This window comes from Thamnophis sirtalis, unplaced genomic scaffold (genome assembly GCF_051295495.1).
Source record: "Thamnophis sirtalis isolate CommonGarterSnake01/CBP01778 unplaced genomic scaffold, rThaSir2_p1.2 scaffold_1, whole genome shotgun sequence".
Taxonomy (NCBI): domain Eukaryota; kingdom Metazoa; phylum Chordata; class Lepidosauria; order Squamata; family Natricidae; genus Thamnophis; species Thamnophis sirtalis.
Window position 1 is genome coordinate 2,700,650 of NW_028261381.1, and position 21,113 is coordinate 2,721,762.

The 21,113-nt window shown below is 40.5% G+C and overlaps 1 protein-coding gene across 21 annotated transcripts in view; it reads right to left on the reverse strand.

The window, feature by feature from the left end:
* Positions 1–579: 579 nt before the first annotated feature.
* Positions 580–21,113, reverse strand: part of MAP2 (microtubule associated protein 2) — a 270,997-nt gene continuing 250,463 nt past the window's right edge. For 15 of the 21 annotated variants that reach the window (XM_087706492.1, XM_087706485.1, XM_087706477.1 and 12 more), the window contains 4 exons: positions 8,921–9,013; positions 7,588–7,669; positions 3,014–3,126; positions 580–959 (listed from right to left, as the gene is read on the reverse strand). In XM_087706492.1, coding sequence (XP_087562618.1) covers positions 744–959; positions 3,014–3,126; positions 7,588–7,669; positions 8,921–9,013 — 504 coding nt within the window. In that variant the 3' untranslated portion in view covers positions 580–743. The remainder of the gene's footprint in view (positions 960–3,013; positions 3,127–7,587; positions 7,670–8,920; positions 9,014–21,113) is intronic. The other 6 variants (XM_087706602.1, XM_087706615.1, XM_087706593.1 and 3 more) reach the window with 1 other exon arrangement.

Genomic DNA, 21,113 nt, shown 5'->3' on the forward strand with positions numbered 1-21,113 from the left:
AACTAATATTCTAATCTGACATAACTCCATAGATTAATTTCAGTAACTGTTTTTTTTTTAAAAAAAAGAAAATGTTGCTTCCCCGATACAGCTCATATGATTCCCCCCCCAGTACTTACTTAATTATTAGTTAAATAATTTATTGTAATCAGCTATACACTGACATAATCATCCAACTTCCACAACGTTAATAACTTAATTGCCTCTTTCTTCTACCCCTGTATGTAAAATAACCCCACCCTTTCTGAAGTGTTGGCATCACTATATTGGCCCCTTCTGCATGGTCCTCCGACTCCTGTTTAAATTAACCGGTTGATAAATTACAAGTGGAGATGCTTCTTAAATTCCATCCATTCAACAACATGAGCAACTCAAGGGATTGAACAAGGCTCTTCGAAAAGTAGTGGATGGCCTTCAGGCACACGGAAGGCCAAAATGCATTGTTATCATAGTACATACTCCATGCAAGACAGAGCAGAGCAACAATAATTGTCCAATGTAATATACTGCAATTGTACCCATAGAAAAGCCAAGATCTTCCTGCTGTAATTGGAAATTAGGCCAGTTTCTGCATCTATATGGATCTTTCCCCCAGTTTTTTTATTTTATGATTACTACAGTCTTGGGATGTGACTTAATTTTAGACATAGTAAAGAATGAATGTTAACACCTGCTCAGAGCCCATTCCTGGCGAGGAATCATGCCTAAATATTGTAACTTCAAACACTGCTAACAAAGCAAATTCATAAGCCCTGTTTAGCGAGGGCTGCAGTGACATCTTCAGCCAAGGTGGCGAGTTGAGGAGATTCAAGCAGGTTGATACTGCCGGAGGAGGAGACATTGCTGAGCCTCCGAGGGGAAGCCACACTTGACCGGCCAGGAGATTGGGTGATGATTTCAGCGCCATGGTCCACACGGGCCTTCGCGTGTTCTCGGAAATTGAGTTTCTGGCTGTCAATCTGTGTAAGGAAGGAAGGTGCAAAAAATAAAATGCAGGAACTGCAGAGGTATGAAGATCCCCCGAGACCAATTTCATTTTAATTCCCTTGGAAAAATTATCTCAATATTTCCTTGAACGGCAATCTTCCCTGGTCAAACTTCAGAAGGAGATTACAGTTGTGTGATTTGCCCAGCTTCTTTGGGAAGATGTCCTAATTTCATCACCAGAAATCTCCTACTGCAGAACTTAAATGAAAATGAAGATATGGGCAAGAATCATGTGGGAAATGTTGGAATAAAAATGTTGTTTTGTCGATCAGGACTTTCCAAATTAATTGAATGACAGGTTAATTCATGACAGATTCCCTGGGCTAAAACAATTTTTTAAAGATAACTTGTACTCTTTGGACATTCTGTATACTCTTTTTAAGATTGAAACAGTGAATTAAATAATATTTTAACCTTTTTGTTTAAATCATAAAACAAATAATCCAGCTTATACAACGTAGTTAACGAAAACCACATAGTTAAGCTTTGTAGGGATCAGAAAAATCAATGAGGTTCATATGAACATAAAAAATAAATATGTAAAAACGTTTTTCCCCCAGGGAGATTTAAAAGAGGGAGAAGTAAATCATTTTTTGTTAAATTTTTGCATTTAACATTTTTTTCTTTTAAAAAATAGGAATATTCAAAAAAGAATTGTAATGTATTCCATAACAAAAAGGACACTGTCAAACCTAACTCAACTCCACAATTCCCTGCACCTGCTTTTTCTCACAGCTTTGCCAAATAGTGATGGGGGTGGCTGGGTAGAGGGCGTAGATTCCTAAGGGTGGAGAGAGGCTGTGGAATGCAAGTGAGCTGTCTGTTGCTGGAGAGATGTTATCCACCAAGGCCAAGTAATGAAGAATGTTTTGACCGAAGCAGACAGTTTGTCCCAAAGCAAAAGAATTGAATTCAATTGGTGAACTATCAATCAATTACCCAGAAGGGGAGTTAGCTATGTGTTGTGGCCCAGCAGGAGCCGTTGGACCTGCCACCAGACTCCGACAGCGAGGGGCCCTATGAGTCGGCTCTGGAGGATGTGGAGGACCCTGGACAGGGTTCCGACTCCGAGCAGGGCACAGAGAGACTGGTTGGCCACCAGGAGGCACCTGAGCCTTGGAACAGTGGGGAGGAGACAAGGGAGAGTGATCCGGACAACAGCAGTGAGTTGTTCCTGGATGCCCGGCACTGAAGAGCTAATAGGCGTCAGGAACAGTTGTGCAGTTACAGGAGCTAATTGCACTCAGCTGGTGGTCATTAGGCTCCTCTCCAGACTATAAAAAGACTCCTTGTGCACACAACCCTCTTGCAGAAGTCAATGCAGGAACTAATGTTGGAGAACATTATCGTGAGCTTGGCAGGCTGGATTGCTGCCACGGCTTATCTGTGCTGGATTGCTGCCCAAGCTTGGCTGTGCCGGTTTCCTGCCAAGGACCTGTCTGTCTGTTAATTAAATGCCGTAACTTATCTTTGGCTCGGAGTATGTTGGTGTGGGACGAGGGGGGTCAGAACAGCTATGTATGTTTTCCCAGGAAAAATCCCAGAACTGACTTTGCTTCTGCTGTGCCTAGATTTTTCAATAATGCTATTCTTGGTTAACCTAAAGAGTCGGGAGTTTCTTTTGTTGAATGTTGGCTGAAACTAAATCAAACATGCAGTGAAGGTGAAACCTGAAAGATTTTGTACATAAACCAGTGGCCACCAGGTAAAACTTTGACTTCAGAGAGGAGGCAGGAAATATCTGGAACTTGGATATGGCATAAGGTGGGACTTTTCACCCTTGGGAATCTCCCTGCTTTTTCAAGTCTCCTCTGAAGGAAGAGCTAAGCAATTAACTCAAGCCTAATGTGGGACATCATGAGGTAGTAGGAACTTCTATCTCTATGTAAATCATTGCCATTTTTACCTATAGGACTATGAAGAACTCCAGAATATTAAACAACTCCACAATATTAAAGAAAAGAATAGATAACCCTGAAATTAACATATTGACAAGCTGTCAAGTTTATAACCCTTGATGTCTTACCTTGATATTACCTCCTCCAGGCACATGATGAGCATTGTCAAGTGAGCCAACTTTGGCGTGAGCCTTTTCTTTAAAATCGAGTCTCACACTTTCGATTTTCACTCGACCCCCTCCTATAAGTTTACGGGGGAAGAGAAAAATACTTTAAAAGAGCACAGTTCTTCTGGATCTAGAATTTAAATAGCATTTAAACCTACTGTGTCACTGGTTATTATGCACTTCAAACTGAAAAAAAAATATTTAGTATATGATGAGAACACGACAAAAGAAAAACAAACATATGCACACAATCCACATTAATTGTAGACAAACATTTTATAGCAGTGCGCCTCAGGACTAGAAAATATGACTATTAGTAGCTAAAATGAGATATATCTGCCATATCTGCCATACAAATGGAATCTGAGATATACAGGAATTGGTGAATTTTCACAGATTTGTATAACACACTAAATCAGTTTGTGGTTTGGCTTTCTGCAGTCTAAACCCAGGTCATGGGCTTCATTGTGGTTAATAGGAAAAACCTTAACTACATATTATACCAGAGGTGGGTTCCTACCAGTTCGCACCTATTCGGTAGAACCGGTTCGTCAAATCTACCGAACCGGTTAGAAGAGGTTCCACCAGTGGACCCGGAAAGCAGGCCACACCTACAGAAGAGGTTCCAAAAATTTTTGAAACCCACCACTGGTCCTTGGATATGATTATTCTACACTATCATGCTCCTATTTATAAAACTCAGTGCCTCTGTGAAAGGTAAGGATGACTCCTGCGTTTGTGGTGCAATCAGAACATTGCGTGTGTTGAAGTTGTTTTAACGCAAACCAAAGATGCCTCTTAAAAAACAAGTTTGCATCCTATTCTTATGCATGCCAGTGCTGTGTGGGAGGTAATTTAAGGTGGTTCTGACAAGTGTCGTCAGCATCTTCATATCTGGTCACATGGGTGGCAAGCCACTCCCATCCGGTCACATGGACAGCAAGCCACTCCCACAAAGGAGGCCACACCCACAGAGTAGGTTCGAACAATTTTTGAAACCCACCACTGTATTATACCAATGGTGTGGTGAAGACTATGTGACCTTCACTGTCCCATTTAATTTCAGCCATCATAAAACTGAAGCAGCACTGCATCTACAGCTCCTGGGACTTCATTTTTGGACTATACCTCCTTGCAACCACACTAGGTTGACGTGATTCTGATTGGACTAGCTGTTCCCTGTGAACCAAAATCAGGAACAGTGAATTGGCCAGTTAGCTCCCAGATGGCCAGGACGCCAGCGAAAAATCTTTGTTCGGAATGATTTGGGATCACATCCTGGTGGGATTGATGAAAAGGGCTATTTGGCCTCTGCACTAACTTTAAAAAGGACACTGAAAAGTTATATGGAGATATTTGCAAGAATAATAGTAGAGGTTTTTATTTAAAATATTTTCTGCAATTTCTTAAGCCACCAAGTCATACCTTGCCCTATTTTAATTAATAATCAATAGATGTTTTGTCACAATTTTGCTGATTTCTGGCATCCTTTTAAGTGTGACGTACATAATATGAATATGCCTATGCCTACAAATCAGAGGTGGGTTGCTCCCAGTTTGGCCCGGTTCAGCCGAACCAGTAGTGGTGGCGGCGGGAGGCTCTGCCTACCCAGATGCTTCTGCATGCATGCACAGAAGTGTTGCACGCATGTGTGAGTGCATGCACAAGCACAAGCAAACCGGTCCTTCCGACGCGCCCTAAAAAGTTGGCTTTTCCAGCAAGCCGGCTTGGCCTGAACAGAATAAAATAAATGATTGATTTAATTGTTAATTTTAATCTAATCTTTAAAATTGCACTGTTAATATTAATTGGGTTTGTTTTTGGATACTTTATTTAATTTCCTTTTTAACTTTTGTAATATGTGTTTGTTTTTTTAATGTTGTACGCCGCCCTGAGTCCTTTGGGAGAAGGGCGGCATATAAATCTAATAAACAAACAAGGAAATAAACGGTATTAAACTGGTTAGGAACCCACCACTGCTACAAATAGTTACATTTAAACAATGTTTGGAAAACACCCAGGAAAAAAATAGTGTGAAACACTCATGACAAACATGTCCTTCCTTTTAAAACAACTGCAGTATAGCCATATAATTTTTCTTTGGATATTTTAGTATTTTACTGCTATGAAAATTTTTCTTTGGATATTTTAGTATTTTACTGCTACCAAGTTGTTTTATATATGGTGCTAGCAATGAAACGAATGTAACTTTCAGGAGAAACATATTTTTTCCTGAAATTAAGGAAGCAGAATTCACATGTAAACTATTTAGTTACTTTTATACTTTGATCATAGTCTAAATTTTATAATTAAAATACAAGAGATTAATGAGTTTGTGTAAATGAAGTGCTGCACTAATAGATAAGTTTAATGTACTCTGGAAATAAAATTATGCAGTTTTTTTTTATTGGTCTTCAATAATTACAGGCTTCTAAAAAGATTCTCTGCCAATGATGAAATAATGGTGATGTTGGGCTACGCACTGCAACAGATTTTAACACAAAAAAGTTGCCTTTGTGGTCCCAGGAAAAAGTGCGCTGCTTTTAAAAGCAGTTTCAAACAGGAGTTCCGTTCGTGTCCCTGAAAACTCTGAAGCTCTGGTTTCTTAACTTGCTTCAACCACCTCTACTTAGTGACCTATTTGATTTGGTGGAAGTCCCTTTAACTCTAGGCTTATCATTTTGGGGGAAGACATCAGCTCCATTCTTCTTGGAATGAGTGAGAAAACTGAGAAACCATGTAAGTTAAGTAGTATGGGGCAAAAATGTTGCCAGAAGGTAAACAGGCTGGTATATCAACATCTCCAGTTTTGATAAGGTCCCAGTAACTTGTTGGGAAATGATTATTCTGCATAGACTGTTCAAACACCTTTTTGTTTTGGTTACAAGTCTGCGATTTTGGCTGTCTCCCATATTCCTGTTAACTTCTGAATTCAATATAAAGTGCCAGCTTTAACATATAAAGGCCATTATAGTTTGGTGCCAGGTAATCTGCAGGACCTCTTCTTTCCCATTGGCACAGCCATTTGGATCATGCCAAGAGAAGCAGCTGACAGTCCATTTTGGGGAGGGTAGATGGGAGCTTAGAGCAGCCTCCCACCCCCCACCCCCCATTCCCAGAATGGCTTCCTACCCAAAGTCCAGTTAGGTACAACTTTAACTGTCTTCCAGAAATAGCTGAAGATGGAGCATTTCAGGAGAGCACTGCGTGACCCGTCAAAACCGCGGTCCACAAAAGCGCGATCGACGAAAGCGCGCATTTGACGTCATCACAGCGCGACGAAAAAAATTAAAAATTGAAATAACAATAAAATTAAAGCAAGCCGATTCACATAAAGGTAAGGGTTAGGGTTAGGGTTAGGGTTAGGGTTAGGTTAAGGGTTAGGGTTAGGTTTAGAGCGTTAGGGTTACGTTTAGCGTTACGTTAAAGGTTAGCGTTAGGTTTAACGTTAGGTTAAGGGTTAGGTTTAGGGTTAGATTTAGGCTTAGGTTAAGGGTTAGGTTTAGGGTTAGGTTTGGGGGGGTTAGGGTAAGGTTTTCGCTTTATTTTTACATTTTTCGATCACAGTGCGATGTTTTCGTCGTGCTGTGATGACATCAAATGCGCGCTTTCGTCGTCCGCGATTTTGTCGTCCGCGGTTTTGTGGTGGAACCGAGCACTGAGGTATCAATGCCAGATATTGGTTTGTGGTCTCTATGTACTATATATATATTTTATTTTAACTATATGTAACTGTACTAACTATATATAACTGTATTATATTTTAACTATTAACTATTTAACTTTAATTAAGCCACTACGACTACTTACAAGTGCCCCATGATATAAATTAAGTGATAGATGGATGAATACTTTGCAACTTTAAGTCACTGCAATGCTAAATATAGGCAATATGTATGTTTTTAATGTTAGAAAAAGTGTAAAACCAATCACTTCATGTTGGTTTATCCATTTTAAAAGGCTTGTTATATTTGACTCCAATGATTTATCTGCAATTATTTGGTTTTACTGGAAAAGGGAAATTTCCTTTAAAAAAAACCTTGTGAATTATACCTACCAGATATATGGTTTATATGATTTCCTCAGCACACATTTGACGAATTACCAGATTGATGTAGTCAACCTTTCTTTAATTTAGTTCCATGTACTTCAATGATGTAATGCAGGACATAATGGAGAAACCAATGTAAAAGTTTCACAGTCATAAATTCCTCAAAGAATGCACTGAGAAGTAGTTATGGCCAATCTACTCCCTCAAGGCTTTTCTATGAGTGCTCTTGTGTCGCTCATCTTCTTCCCATCTCATTTATATCAGCTTGGCTGATGGATAGGCTTTGTTAGAGACCTCCTTCCTCCTATCCTGCCATGTAGCAATGGCAACAGACCAGATATTAGGGAAATGGAGGATGCCGTTTTCCCCAATAATCCAGACATGGTTTAGGAACCTGACTGCCTAGAAATGAAACTGTAGAAAATTTGCAGAATTTCTGGAGTTTACAGAATTCCATTTCCTCTCTGGAAAATCTTAGCATTACCTGGCCTATGACGGATATTCTTCAGGGAACCACATTTAGAAGTCACATGACTCAAGTCTATCTTCTTGGTTACAATTTGCACCTGTTTAAAATATACAAAATATATCCGTAAGTTTATAGAGAGCTATAGACACGGGAAAAAGATGCATTTTATATCTGTAGGAAGAAGAAACAAAAATAGAAAAGGTTAAGTGTCTAGTATGAAAAAGGCAGAATATTAGAAAGAAATAATAATGGTACAAAGGAAGGAATGATATCCAGGTTAATACAGCAAACATCCCATTGGAAGAGTAAATTAGTGGAATCATTTCAAATCTCTTTCATTGATATGTAAGGTTGTTAATCAGGAAAGTGAGATTATTTTCAAAGATGAAGATAAGATTTGCCTCAGTGCTGTGTGTAGAAGTGTGTCTTTTAAAGCTTCCATTTTCCTTAGGCAATCAGGATGTTTTATTTTCATTATCTGACTTTCTGCTCAGGACAATTTTTTCTTCCTAGACCAGTGTTTCTCAACCTTGGTGACTTTAAGTCCTGTGGACTTCAACTCCCAGAATCCCCCAGCTGGCTGGGGGATTCTGAGAGTTGAAGTCCACAGGACTTAAAGTCACCAAGGTTGAGAAACACTGTCCTAGACTATTTCATAAACTTCCTTAGCTCCTGAGAAACATTAATGGAAATATTGTCTTATAATTTTGACATGTGGAATATCTCAAAATATTTAAGTGGAGTTCACTAGATTGCTTGGAGTAAGTTTGCTGAAAGGGTCAAACCATTCAACTGAGCAAGTGACTCCTAAGATAGTCCTTGATTCATGTATCTCCCACTGTGAAGTGAAAGCATCTTATAAGTAGTTAACATCCATTGTTCAGTGGCTATGAATGCCATCTGGCAAGATTAGGACCAATCCATTTCTCTTACCTTTGAATCAGTGACAATATACCTCACATTTTAATCAAGCAATGGTAATTTTCTGTTGACATTATTTCTTCAGAACTCAGGACTTGTAAGACTCTTTTTCATTTTGTTTTCAAGCTTTGATTAACGATGGAATTCAGAAGAATCAAAGCAATTAGTCATTACATCAGTGCTTGTAGAACAGGATGCTTTGTGAAGAAAACCTGGCTCTTATCCTTTGGACTGAAACTTTGGGGTTTTGGGGGGAAGAAGGGATATACCACTCAGCACACAAAGCTGATGCATTATTAGACCAAGTTAATGTGTGAAGCATTAGTAAGAAGAGAAGCAATCTTGGTAGAGGATTAAAGGGCTAGTACATATAGTGTGGTTCCTCAGAGACACCTGGAGAACAATGTAAGATACTACCTCTACTTACATTTCCTCCCCCTGCTGAATGATTGATGTTATCTCTTGAACCACATCTGGCGTGTACATCGCTAAAATTAATCTTCTGGCTTAAAATCCTAACCTAAAAGGAATTGGAGGTTATCTTACTATTAAGCATATTCTTTGGTTTTCATGATCCTGAAAATCAAGGTGCAAAACTATACTATAAAGTTTGGCTTTGCAAGATTGCAGACTAACCAACCAGCATCTTGTACATATCTATTATCTTCCTCAAACATGGTCCATATAGCTATGTATAGTGTATGCATCTCAAAATCAGTTGCTGGAATACTTTAACAAAGAATAACCGCATTAATTAATCAACAATATGTCAATATATTGCTATTCACCATAAAATGTCATAAAGATAACATTGGAGGATATAAGCTGTTCCAAGTAGGGTGGTTTTTTGTAGAATCAGAATGTTCAAGTCTGATAAATTTAAAATTTCCAAATAGCGAGGTAGCCCTTTGGGTATTGCTCCAAGGGCTCCAATTAAAATTGGGACAACACACGATTTCTTTTTCCACAGTTGCTCAACTTCAATTTGCAAGTCCCGGTACTTTGTGATTTTTTTCTTGCTGCTTATCTTCAATCCGTGCATCTCCAGGTATTGCAATGTCAATGAACCATACTTTTTTCTTTTCAACTATTGTTATGTCAGGTGTGTTGTGGGCCAAGTCCCTGTCAGTCTGGATTCTGAAGTCCCACAAGATCTTGACTTTCTCATTCTCTAAAACCTTCTCAACCTGATGGTCCCAGTAGTTTTTGCTGTACTCAAATCCAAATAATCCAAATATCATCATCATCATCATCATCATCATCATCATCATCATCATCATCATCATCATCATCATCATCATTCATATATTATAGATACAATATAATGTATGCAATATTATATATGTATGTATGTATGTATGCATGTATGTATGTATGTATTATGTATGTATGTATGTATTATGTATGTATGTATTATTCAAGCATAGCCTTGCCAGATAGACTATGAATTGGGAAGATAAATAGCAGTAGACTTATATACCGCTTCATAGGCCTTTCAGGCCTCTCTAAGCGGTTTACAGAGAGTCAGCATATTGCCCCCAACAATCTGGGTCCTCATTTTACCCACCTCGGAAGGATGGAAGGCTGAGTGAACCCTGAGCCGGTGAGATTTGAACCGCTGACCTGCTGATCTAGCAGTAGCCTGCAGTGCTGCATTTAACCACTGCGGCACCTTGGCTCTATAGGATGTATGAATTTGTGAATAAGTGAATTTTCTATTTGGAAAATGAACTATAGAAAATAAAAATTAGCATTTATTTTGTATACCTGAATCTCTAGATAAAAAAAGAATAAATGTCATTGAAGATGTTTCCAGCCGTAAATGGGATATGATTTAGTTACTCATGCAAATAATCATGTGAAGGCAAGTCCTGGGTGAAAAGCCTTTGCAAAACCGTTTCTGTCATTCAAAATTTATCAATTCACTCTAGCCCAGTGTTTCTCAACCTTGGCAATTTGAAGATGCCTGGACTTCAACTCCCAGAATTCCCCAGCCAGCGAATGCTGGCTGGGGAATTCTGGGAGTTTAAGTCCAGGCATCTTCAAGTTGCTAAGGTTGAGAAACACTGCTCTAGCCATTTCTTAGGAGGAGAAATTTAGAGAAGCACACGCTTACCCTGGCAAGTATATATTAGAGTAATTTCTTAAGAAGTATAGTGATGGGGGGGGGGGGAAGCTTGCAGATGTTATAATGGGACAAGACAAAAATGGCTAAGCCCCAAATAGTTGCCAGAGATCTGGCAAGTAGAATCAAATTATATTCTATAATTTAGGGTTGTTTAGGGTAGATTTTCATTCTGAGTTGCATATAATATCATACACAAGGAGCAGCCAATCTTAACTTCTTTTTTGAGTGGTGAAGATATTTACTCTGGAACCTTTATTTTTCTGAGAAACAGGCAGACTGAAAGGGTTTGAAAAATATGCATCATTCATCTAATAAGATACACTATCTACATACATGGATGTACCGTATTACCGTATTTTTCGGAGTATAAGATGCATCGGAATATAAGATGCACCAAGGTTTTGAAGAGGCAAATTTTTTTAAAAAAGTTTTTGCACTCTGCAGACCTCCCAAAAACTGCCCATTTTTCGTGAAAACAGGAACATTTTCCCCCGAAAAAGGGCATAAATAGCCTTTAGGAGGTTTGTAGAGTGGTTCCGGCGGGGCAAAAACGAGCAAAAAAGGTCAGTTTTTCTCAAAATCGGGGCCATTTTTGTCAAAAAAAGAGGTATGCATAGCCTTTAGGAGGCTTATAGAGTGTTCCTGGGGGCTGGGGGGAGCAAAATTGAGCAAAAAACAGTCTGTTTTCACTCATTTCTGCCCTCCCAGGCAACTAGGAGCACTCTGCAAGGCTCTTAAAGGCTATACACAACCATTTTGGTGAAGGGGGCGGGGTTTTGGGAGGCAAAAAATGCTGTATTCAGTGTATAAGACGCACCCAGATTTTCAGCCTCTTTTTTGAGGGAAAGGGTGCGTCTTATAGTCTGAAAAATGCAGTAATTTATATCTGGTCAATGTCAGTATCAGTTTAAATTCAATCACTAGACCAATCCTTTGAATATTCCACACCATATTCTCACATACACAAATCCCACCAATCTGCATTTTATCTGCCCTTCATGTTCTTCAGTACTTAAATTTAGTATACAATCTGCCCAATTTTAGTACAAAAAAAAATATTTCAGCAAATTAACTGAAACCTATATACCAGTGTTTTTCAACCACTGTGCCGCGGCACACTAGTGTGCCGTGACATAGTGTAAGGTGTGCCATGGGAAAAACACCCGCCGGGTGTTTTTGCCTCAGGACATCTCTGTGTCCTGAAAGTTGCTTTTGGGACACAGGGATGCCTCTGTTAAGTCCCTGCGGCCCCGCGTTTACTTTAAAAAGGCGGGGACCGCCGGGAGGTAGCGCACGCAGGGACGTCATGACGTCCCATGCGTGCGCCCATAGCAACAATCGCGGAGGACCGGAGCAGCGAGGAGAATGCGCACTGTCAACTTTGTAAGTGTTACCAGCGGCGTGTCTCCTTCGGTGTTCCGAGCACCGAAGTGGGGCAGTACACAGGCATACAGCCTTCAGTAATACACTGTATGGCTGAAGGCTGTATGTCTGTGGGGGAACTATACTGCACCTAATGTGGGGGGACTATACTAGGCCTAATGTGGGGGAATTACAACCTAATGTTGGGGAACTACAACCTAATATGGGGGTAACTATACTGCCAACCTAATGTGGAGGAAAATAAGATATATGCAAGATAAGATATATGCAGTGTGCATAGGAATTTGTTCATAGTTTTTTTTTCCTATTCAAGAGAATTACTTTATATATAGTCAATATAGGCACAGAGTTAAAAATTTTTAACATTTTCTAATGGTGGTGTGCCTCGTGATTTTTTTCATGAAAAAAGTGTGCCTTTGCACAAAAAAGGTTGAAAAACACTGCTATCTACAAACCAACCCAAGAAGTACATGTAGAAAAGAAAGATGGAAAAATTTGGATTGATTTTCACAGTCCCCGAGTTTGAATATTGTTGAAAATCTGTTGAGAGGTTATAGACCACAGTGCAGACAAAGAATATTCCTGAACTCTGAACTTCCTTGAGTTCTGAAGGAAAGAGTGGGAAAATAATAAGAATGGGAGGATGTTTAGCTGCCTACGGGGAAATATTGGGAAGGCACTGTTTCTGTGAAAGGAAGTTAACAAAGAGGTACCTGAACTGCCCCTGAAGAACAAATAAAGAATTGGTGAGGGGGAAAATAAGCCTAACAAAATAAGGCAGCAGAGATGGTCTGATGGCCCAAGGATAAAAGCTATTTTCCGGCCTATTCGTTCAGCTGGCTACGCTTCTATATCTCCTGCCCAATGTGCTGACCAGGGTGGGAATCATCCCTGAGGATTTTCCTCACTCTGCTGAGGCAGGAGGTCCTGGCAATTTCACCCAGTAGAGCAAGGGGGCAGCCCATGATTTTTTGTGCTGTGCTCATCACCCTCTGTAATGCCTTTCTGTCTGTGGCTGTCAAACCAGCATACCATGCTGTAACATGTGAGGATGCTTTCTATCGTAAACTGGTAAGAGGAAGTAATCCACCGTTGTTCCACCTTATTTTATTGCAAGACACTAAGGAAATGGAGTCTCTATTGAGCCTTCCGGACCACCTGGGACATTTTTCCAGATGAGATCTTGGTTAAGGTGCACTCCAGGGGTGGGTTTCAACCGGTTTGCGACGGTCCCTGTGAACCGGTTGGTCGCCGAACCCGGAAGTAAGTAACTTCCGGGAACGGCAAAGGGCCCGCCCACCCGCGGTCCTTACCTGGTTTTGATGAGTTCTGCGCTTCCACACATGCGCAGGATGCATACAGCGCCTGCGCGATCGTCCAGGAGCAGCTGGAGCGTCGCACAGACGCTAGTATGCATGCGTGCACCGCGCGCGTGCATGAGGATGCCGCCGGCCCCATTCCAACCGAACCGGTTGGAACGGGGCGAGAAACCCACCCCTGGTGCACTCCTAGGAATTTGAAAGAGGAGACCCTCTCCGCACAGCCCCCCTTGATGTAGAGTGGGGCAGGTTCCTCTCTCTGCTTCCGGAAGTCCAGCACCGTCTCCTTTCTCTTGCTGATGTTTAGATGTAACTTGTTTTCTGAGCACCATGTAGAAAACTTCTGGACTTCTTCCCTGTATGCTGATTCATCTCCTTCTGTAATAAGACCCAATATGGTGATGCCATCTGCAAACTTTATTATCCTATTAGATGTATCAGAAGATGTGCAGTCATGTGTGTACAACAAGAACAGGTAGGGATTAAGCACACAGCCCTGAGGAGAGCCAGTGCTGAGCTTCAGGGAGGAGGATAGGAAAGCTCACTCTTTGTGGACGGTCCATCAGAAAGTCTTTAATCCAATCACAGGTGAGAGAGGGGAAATTCAAATCAGTCAACTTTTCAATGAGGATGCCCTGAAAAATGGTGCTGAAGGCCGAGCTGTAGTTTATGAAAAGCATTCTGACATAGTTCCCAGGTTTCTCTAGATGTCTCAATACAGAATGTAGGGCAGTAGCAACGGCATCACCTGTCGACCTATATTTCCTCTGTAGGCGAACTGATGTTGGTTGAGGTCTGATGGAAGGCATGACCTGAGGTGTTGAAGAACCAGTCTCTTGAAGGACTTCATTACGACAGGCATCAGTACAATGGCTCTGTAGTCATTCAGGCTGTTTATTGCTGTTTTCTTTGGGACTGGAATGATAGCGGCTGCTTTCAGACATGATGGAACACTGGCCGTTCACAGGGAGATGTTAAAAATCCTTGTTAGGACCTCTGATAGTTGGTCAGCACAGCTTTTACCACTTTCCCCAGCACCCCATCCAGACCTGCAGCTTTATTGGAATTCACAGCGTTCAGTATTGCTCTCATTTGGTGTTCATGCAGGATGAGTGGCTGGGAATTGGAGGGCCGGTGGTCTGGGGCTACAGGTTCAGGTCTCTTGACCTCGTAGTGGGCGAAAAAGGTGTTCAACTCTTCCACCAATGAAGCATTGGCATTGACTGTCTTCACAATGCTGAGGTAGGTGAATCTCTGTGACTCTAGAATACAGCAGCTTTATATGCTCTAAGTTTCCTGGGACGGCCAAGCACTCCAGATAGGCAGGAGGCCACTTGAAGATTTTAAAAGTTCTATGAACTTCCCAGAGTCACTGGGAGTCAGGCAATGTTCAAACTGACTTACTCACTAACTCAATGGATGGATGGATGGATCAACCCAAGGTCAAACTAGCAGGTGAATTATTTTGAAGAGATTATCAAACAAAGGCAAAGTGTTAAGATAGGATGATAGGAAAACTGCAGAAGAAATGGATGCAACAGCTAGGCAATAAATAGAATATTTTATGGACCAGATTTTTGCCTAGAATGGGAAGAGGATATTGGAAGAATCTTCCCTTCTGAAGAATAGCCTGAAGCAAAAACATTTACCATTTTAAAGCAGGCATTATATAATATATACGTATATTTCCAGATGACAAAGACAGAATAAAACAATTTCTAATATGTATTCTCTGAAATAAAATGCAAAAATGTGGTCATAAATCAGAAGACCATGGCATAAATGGGCAGATGACAATTATTACATCTGCAGTATATAATGGATCCATAGGATTCTGAGTTATGACAGGTTTTTTTTACTGATAACTCTTGCATTTAAGCTGTTTCGTTTGACCAAATCCTGACATTAGCAAATTCTGCAGCTTTTCTTTCAGAAGGATCACACAAAAGTTTACTGGAATGCCCAAGAAAAATGATTTCTAGTTCCAAACTTTATAGCAATAGCAATAGAAGTTAGACTTATCTACCGCTTCATAGGGCTTTCAGCCCTCTCTAAGCGGTTTACAGAGTCAGCATATTGCCCCCAACAACAATCCGGGTCCTCATTTCACCCACCTCGGAAGGATGGAAGGCTGAGTCGACCCTGAGCCGGTGAGATTAGAACCGCTGAACTGCAGATAACAGTCAGCTGAAGCGGCCTGCAGTACTGCACCCTAACCACTGCGCCACCTCGGCTCCACCTCGCCATATCATTATGCAATGATATTCTTTCAGATTTTTTATTTTCAAAACCTTGAGAATTCTATGCATTAAACATTTGGTGTAGATCTGGCTCCAGTGGGAAAGGATATCAATATTGGTTATATTTGCTTCCTTGAGTTATTTATAAAAATAATAAAGATAGGATAAAGACAAACAAATAGGCAAACCATTTGGAAGTATACAAAACAGCTATCCTTGAAGTGACAGATCAGCACTTCTGAGAATAGTGATTGAGAAAAAAATATTTATCTGGAAATAGCTTTCCAAGCTTTATGATTCTCCTCAGGGTGATTCTGCAGCTCGTCCATCCATTTCCCAAATATATATACAAGAATATTCTGAGTTGTCCATAATACTTTAGACTTACGTTGACACCTACAATAATGCCCATTATCAACATTTTTTGAGAATCTAGATCGTGTAGAGACTATCAACCAATCTCCAGACTGAAAAAAGTGTTTATTACTCTTAAATGCATAGATATTACTAATCTCAACAATTTGAACTGTGAATTTACAAAAAATGCCATAATCCCTACTATGCAAGCAAAACAGTAACACATTGCTAGTGTTTCCTTCCTAGTAATTATAATTTACTTTTCCATACATGTGTTTGGTGCTTTGAAAATCCAGCCATCCATTTATCTGGCCATACATACAGTATATACATATATTTAAAGTCCCTTCTGAGGAATAATGGCAAAAAATATGCAAGCAAAAACCCTGAATATGGCATCCCCTTTGTGATACAGTAACAAACCCTTATTCAAAAGGTTTTAATTAATTGTGACTGTAGTAACATAGTGCTAAATCTGCATTCAGTTGCTTTTCTGAGCCAAGTGGTGAAAAGGAGAACGGAGGTAAGTCAGCTTTAGAAAATGCATGTCAAAAAACAGGTCATGGGAAGCCCTGTGAAGTAGAAGACACAAAGTCTTGGGAAAAGAGAAAATGGCATTTCTGAAGAGAAGAAGGGGAGAGAAGAAATCTCTCGAATGGAAAACAGGCTTTCCTCATCAATTACAGAACAGTTAACTTATAGAGTGGTTCCACCACAAAACCGCGTTCGACTAAAGGGTGCTCGACGAAACCACGTAGCTGATATCATCACAGCGCGACAACAGCGCGGAGAAAAAAGCACGCTGTAAAAGCTAAACCTAAAATTAACCCCTAAACCTAAACCTAACCCCCCCTAAACCTAAACCTAAACCTAACCCTGAACCTAACCCTGAACCTAACCCTAAACCTAACCCTAAACCTAACCCTTAATCTAACGCTAAACCTAATCCTAACCCTTAACCTAACCCTAAACCTAACCCTAACCCTTAACCTAACCCTAAACCTAACCCTAACCCTAAACCTAACCCTAACCCTAAACCTAACCCTAACCCTAAACCTAACCCTTACCTTAAGTTGAATCGGCTTGCTTTCAAAGCGCTATTTAAAGCGCCCTTCTTTCTCCGCGCTCGCTGTTGTCGCCCTGCTGATGACATTAGCGACGCGGTTTAGTCATGCCACGCTATAGAGTAACAGCGGGCCTTTCAAACCAGCTTTTCATCATTTGGAAAATAAGGAGGAAGAGAAAGATACATAGGAAAGATTCAGAGAGAAGAAAGCTCTGGTCCATCATGAAGATGGACAATAGTTGGGGCATTTTGAGAGCTGAATAAAGGCCGTCTGGAATACTTATTAAATGTACAGATGGAACTGCTTTTAACTTTTATGGGGGGAAAACCCCCTTTTGGATACGTTTGAATGAAATTAAGGATTCTCAACTGTCATATATTTTACCTTGTGAGTAATTCTCTATTTTAGAAGAGAAGACATGGTGTATTTCTGCCCAGATGGTAATCCAAGTTCTTAGAGGACCATATCCTTATTCTTGGTTGGCAAACGACATGAAGAAGGATTACCCATTCAATCATTATTTTGGAAAAAATATCTCACCAGCTCATTGCGCAGCTGAGCTTTTGGAATTGCATGCATGGTGTCTCCCCCTTCCCCCTCCCCACTACTGCAATGCGCTCTACATGGGGCAGCCTTTGAAGAGTATTCGGAGACTTCAACTCGTCCAGAATGCAGCCGCGCGAGCGATTGTGGGTGCACCTCGGTACACCCACGTTACACCTATCCTGCGCGAGCTGCACTGGCTACCGATCGGTCTCCGGATACGCTTCAAAGTGCTAGTCGTCACTTATAAAGCCCTTCATGGTATTGGACCTGAGTACTTGAGAGACCGCCTGCTGCCAATTACCTCCCATAGACCCGTCAGATCTCACAGGATCGGCCTCCTCCGGGTTCCGTCTACCAGCCAATGCCATGTGGCTACCACCCGGGGGAGGGCCTTCTCTGTAGCAGCTCCGGCCCTTTGGAATGAACTCCCCGCGGAGATTCGGACCCTCACCTCTCTCCAGGCCTTCCGGAAAGCCGTCAAAACCTGGCTGTGCCGGCAGGCCTGAGGTTGATGAGTTCCCCTCCCCTCTCGACTTGTATGGCTGTATGACTCTTGTGTATTTTAATTCCGTGTATTGTGTTTGTATCCCCTTTTCCCCTTTCTGAGTTGTTCGCCGCCCTGAGTCCCTCCCGGAGAAGGGCAGCATACAAATAAACTAAATCTAAATCTAAATCTAAATTTTAAAAAGTTTTTGCTTTATGAACTCTTGCCTAACATTCACAAAACACCCCTCATTTGTTCTCCAATTCTGTTACTCTTTCTAATTATGAACTTTGGATTTATTATCCCATTTAACTGTCCTTGCCTTAAAATCACAGCTGTATTTTCCTGAGATTCTGAAACTTTTCTGAGTTTCTCTTCCCCAACACAAGCAGGATTTCTGAAGCTGCCAATATAACAAAACCTTTTTGAAAATAATTAAATGCCACAAAGGTTTATTAAAAAGTACCTAAATCTTTAAGTATATGTTTAAGTAGATATGTTTTAAAAACATATTTTATAATTGTCTCAGATTTGTATCTTTTCTTCACAATTTGGGGTAGATTTTCAACAAAGTTTTAAGGGTATTCCCTTGTCTTCATTGCAGTATGCTGTTAGTTAAAGTGACTGTTTTAGATTTACGCCTGCTGAATAAAATTTCTACTTTATAATGCCAGGAGAAAAAGCACGTCCTTGTCTGAATCTATTCTGCGCACATGACAGTGACTAGTGTTGCAAAAAACCAAAACATCAGAATTTTCCATTTATGAATTAAAATTACACAGCGAGGCAGTAAGAGAATACTTGTTTGGCGCTGCCCTCACTTCCAAGAGAAAGCAGCAATGAGGGAGATTACAGGATGAAAATCTTTCTGAAAGTAGTTCTTAGATCTGTCTTTCCCCAGCCTCATAGGTAAATACAATCAAGGTCACAATATTCTTACTCCATGTGTTTCATGAATACGTATTAATTTTGAAAGTATCACAGTTTCTTCTGTCCTTGGCACAAATCAAACACTGAATTACTAAATACACTTCTAGAAAGATGGCTAATGAGTACCATGCCATGAAATGAAATTTCCTATGGGCTTTGTGCCACATTTACTACATCTCTTTATCAAAAGGTCTGTGAGGATTTATCAGTCTCTATTTACCCAAATGCCTACAATGGAAAATTGCAGTTGGTTTAAAAAATGGCAAGCTATCCTCCTCCATTAAACAGCAACAATAACAACAAACCTACAGTGTTGTGGCCCAGCAGGAGCCGTTGGAGCTGCCACCAGACTCTGACAGCGAGGGGCCCTCTGAGTCGGCTCTGGAGGATGTGGAGGACCCTGGACAGGGTTCCGACTCCAAGCAGGGCGCAGAGAGGCTGGTTGGCCACCAGGAGGCGCCTGAGCCTTGGACCAGTGGGGAGGAGACAAGGGAGAGTGATCTGGATGCCAGTAGTGAGTTGTTCCTGGATGCACGCCATCGAAGAGCTAATAGGCATCAGGAAGAGTTGTGCAAGTACAGGAGGTAATTGCACTCAGCTGGTGGTCATTAGGCTCCTCTCCAGACTATAAAAAGACTGCTTGTGCACACGCCCCTCTTGCAGAAGTCAATACAGGAATGAATGTTGTAGAACATTACTGTGAGCTTGGCAGGCTGGATTGCTGCCAAGCCTTATCTGTGTTTATTGCTGCCCAGGCTTGTGTGTGCCGGTTTGCTGCCAAGGACCTGTCTGTCTGTTAATTAAATGCCATAACTCATCTTTGGCTCAGGGTGTACTTTGGTGTGGAACGAGGGCGGTCAGAACACTACACTATACAATCAACTGATCAAAGATTCTGATATGTACAGTATATACATTGTATATATCTTATTTAGATATAAAAGATGCCACTATACATAGAAAGGACAATTTGGCATAAGTGGTAATCTTCTAGACAAGCATGGGCCTTTTACACAAGAAATAGAAAATCGGGCTTTATTAAAGATTCTTATAAAAATTACAGGTGGGAAATCATTAGTCTACTAGGAACGGCATGATTTTATCAGTTTTATAAATGGAAAAAAAAAAACCCATCAGGATGCATGATAAATTTAAATCGAAATGGCCAGATATAAAAATATAAATGCTCTTGGGCGTGCATACTGTAATTATTATAATATAGAAAAATAATTAAAATAAAACCTACGTTATTACTGGATCTTGGTTTTAAACAAAAAGAAAAGTTCAAAAATATAAAAGTGCTCATACTTTTCTCCTGCTTCCTTCTTGCTACACTATTGTGAGTTGTGTGTATGTGTGTGGTTTTGCAGAAACTTTATGAAATTTCATATAAACCTCAAGGACCATTCTTTGAAGCAAGGGCACACAATTCTCAATGTTAATCCACTACCTCCAGGGTCCCTTCTGCTGTCTTTGCCGATTTCATATTTCCTTTGAAAGTTATAGACATTGCCAACAAAATGAAGCTTCACATGCAGAGCAATATTTCCCATGTGCTATTTTAAAATGCAGAGCAATGCAAGAGAGAAGCTCTGGTAGAATCCCTATGTGTTACATAGAACCTTCTGGAATAGTAAAGATGTGCAGCTGACTTTTATTGATGATCTCTTATGTCCCTTCCAACTCTATGATTCTAAGGCTCTATGATTGTCTTTCTGAGTCTTTCTCAAAACATTAAGCTGGAGATCAGGTCATTTTATCTGCCATCACATACTAGCTAAGGATGTGAGTGGGTGAGTTCTCTTCTTTAGATGAATTTCAAATGCATTTTTAAATTAGAGGAATGAACTGCAAAGTTGGGAAAAATAAAAGCTCTTGAAGCATATCTGCATTTCTATTCAGATCGAGAAAGTGCAAATTAGCGGCAATAAATTACAATTCGGGTGTATGCTAAACCAATTTCTTCCATCTCTCACCTTCCTAAACTACTGCAAACGAATATTAAGATAAGGAGGATAGCTGGAAATGCAGAATGTCAGGACACTGGTATATATTCAACTATAGCAATAGCAATAGCAGTTAGACTTATATACCGCTTCAGAGGGCTTTCAGCCCTCTCTAAGCGGTTTATAGAGTCAGTATTTCGCCCCCACAGTCTGGGTCCTC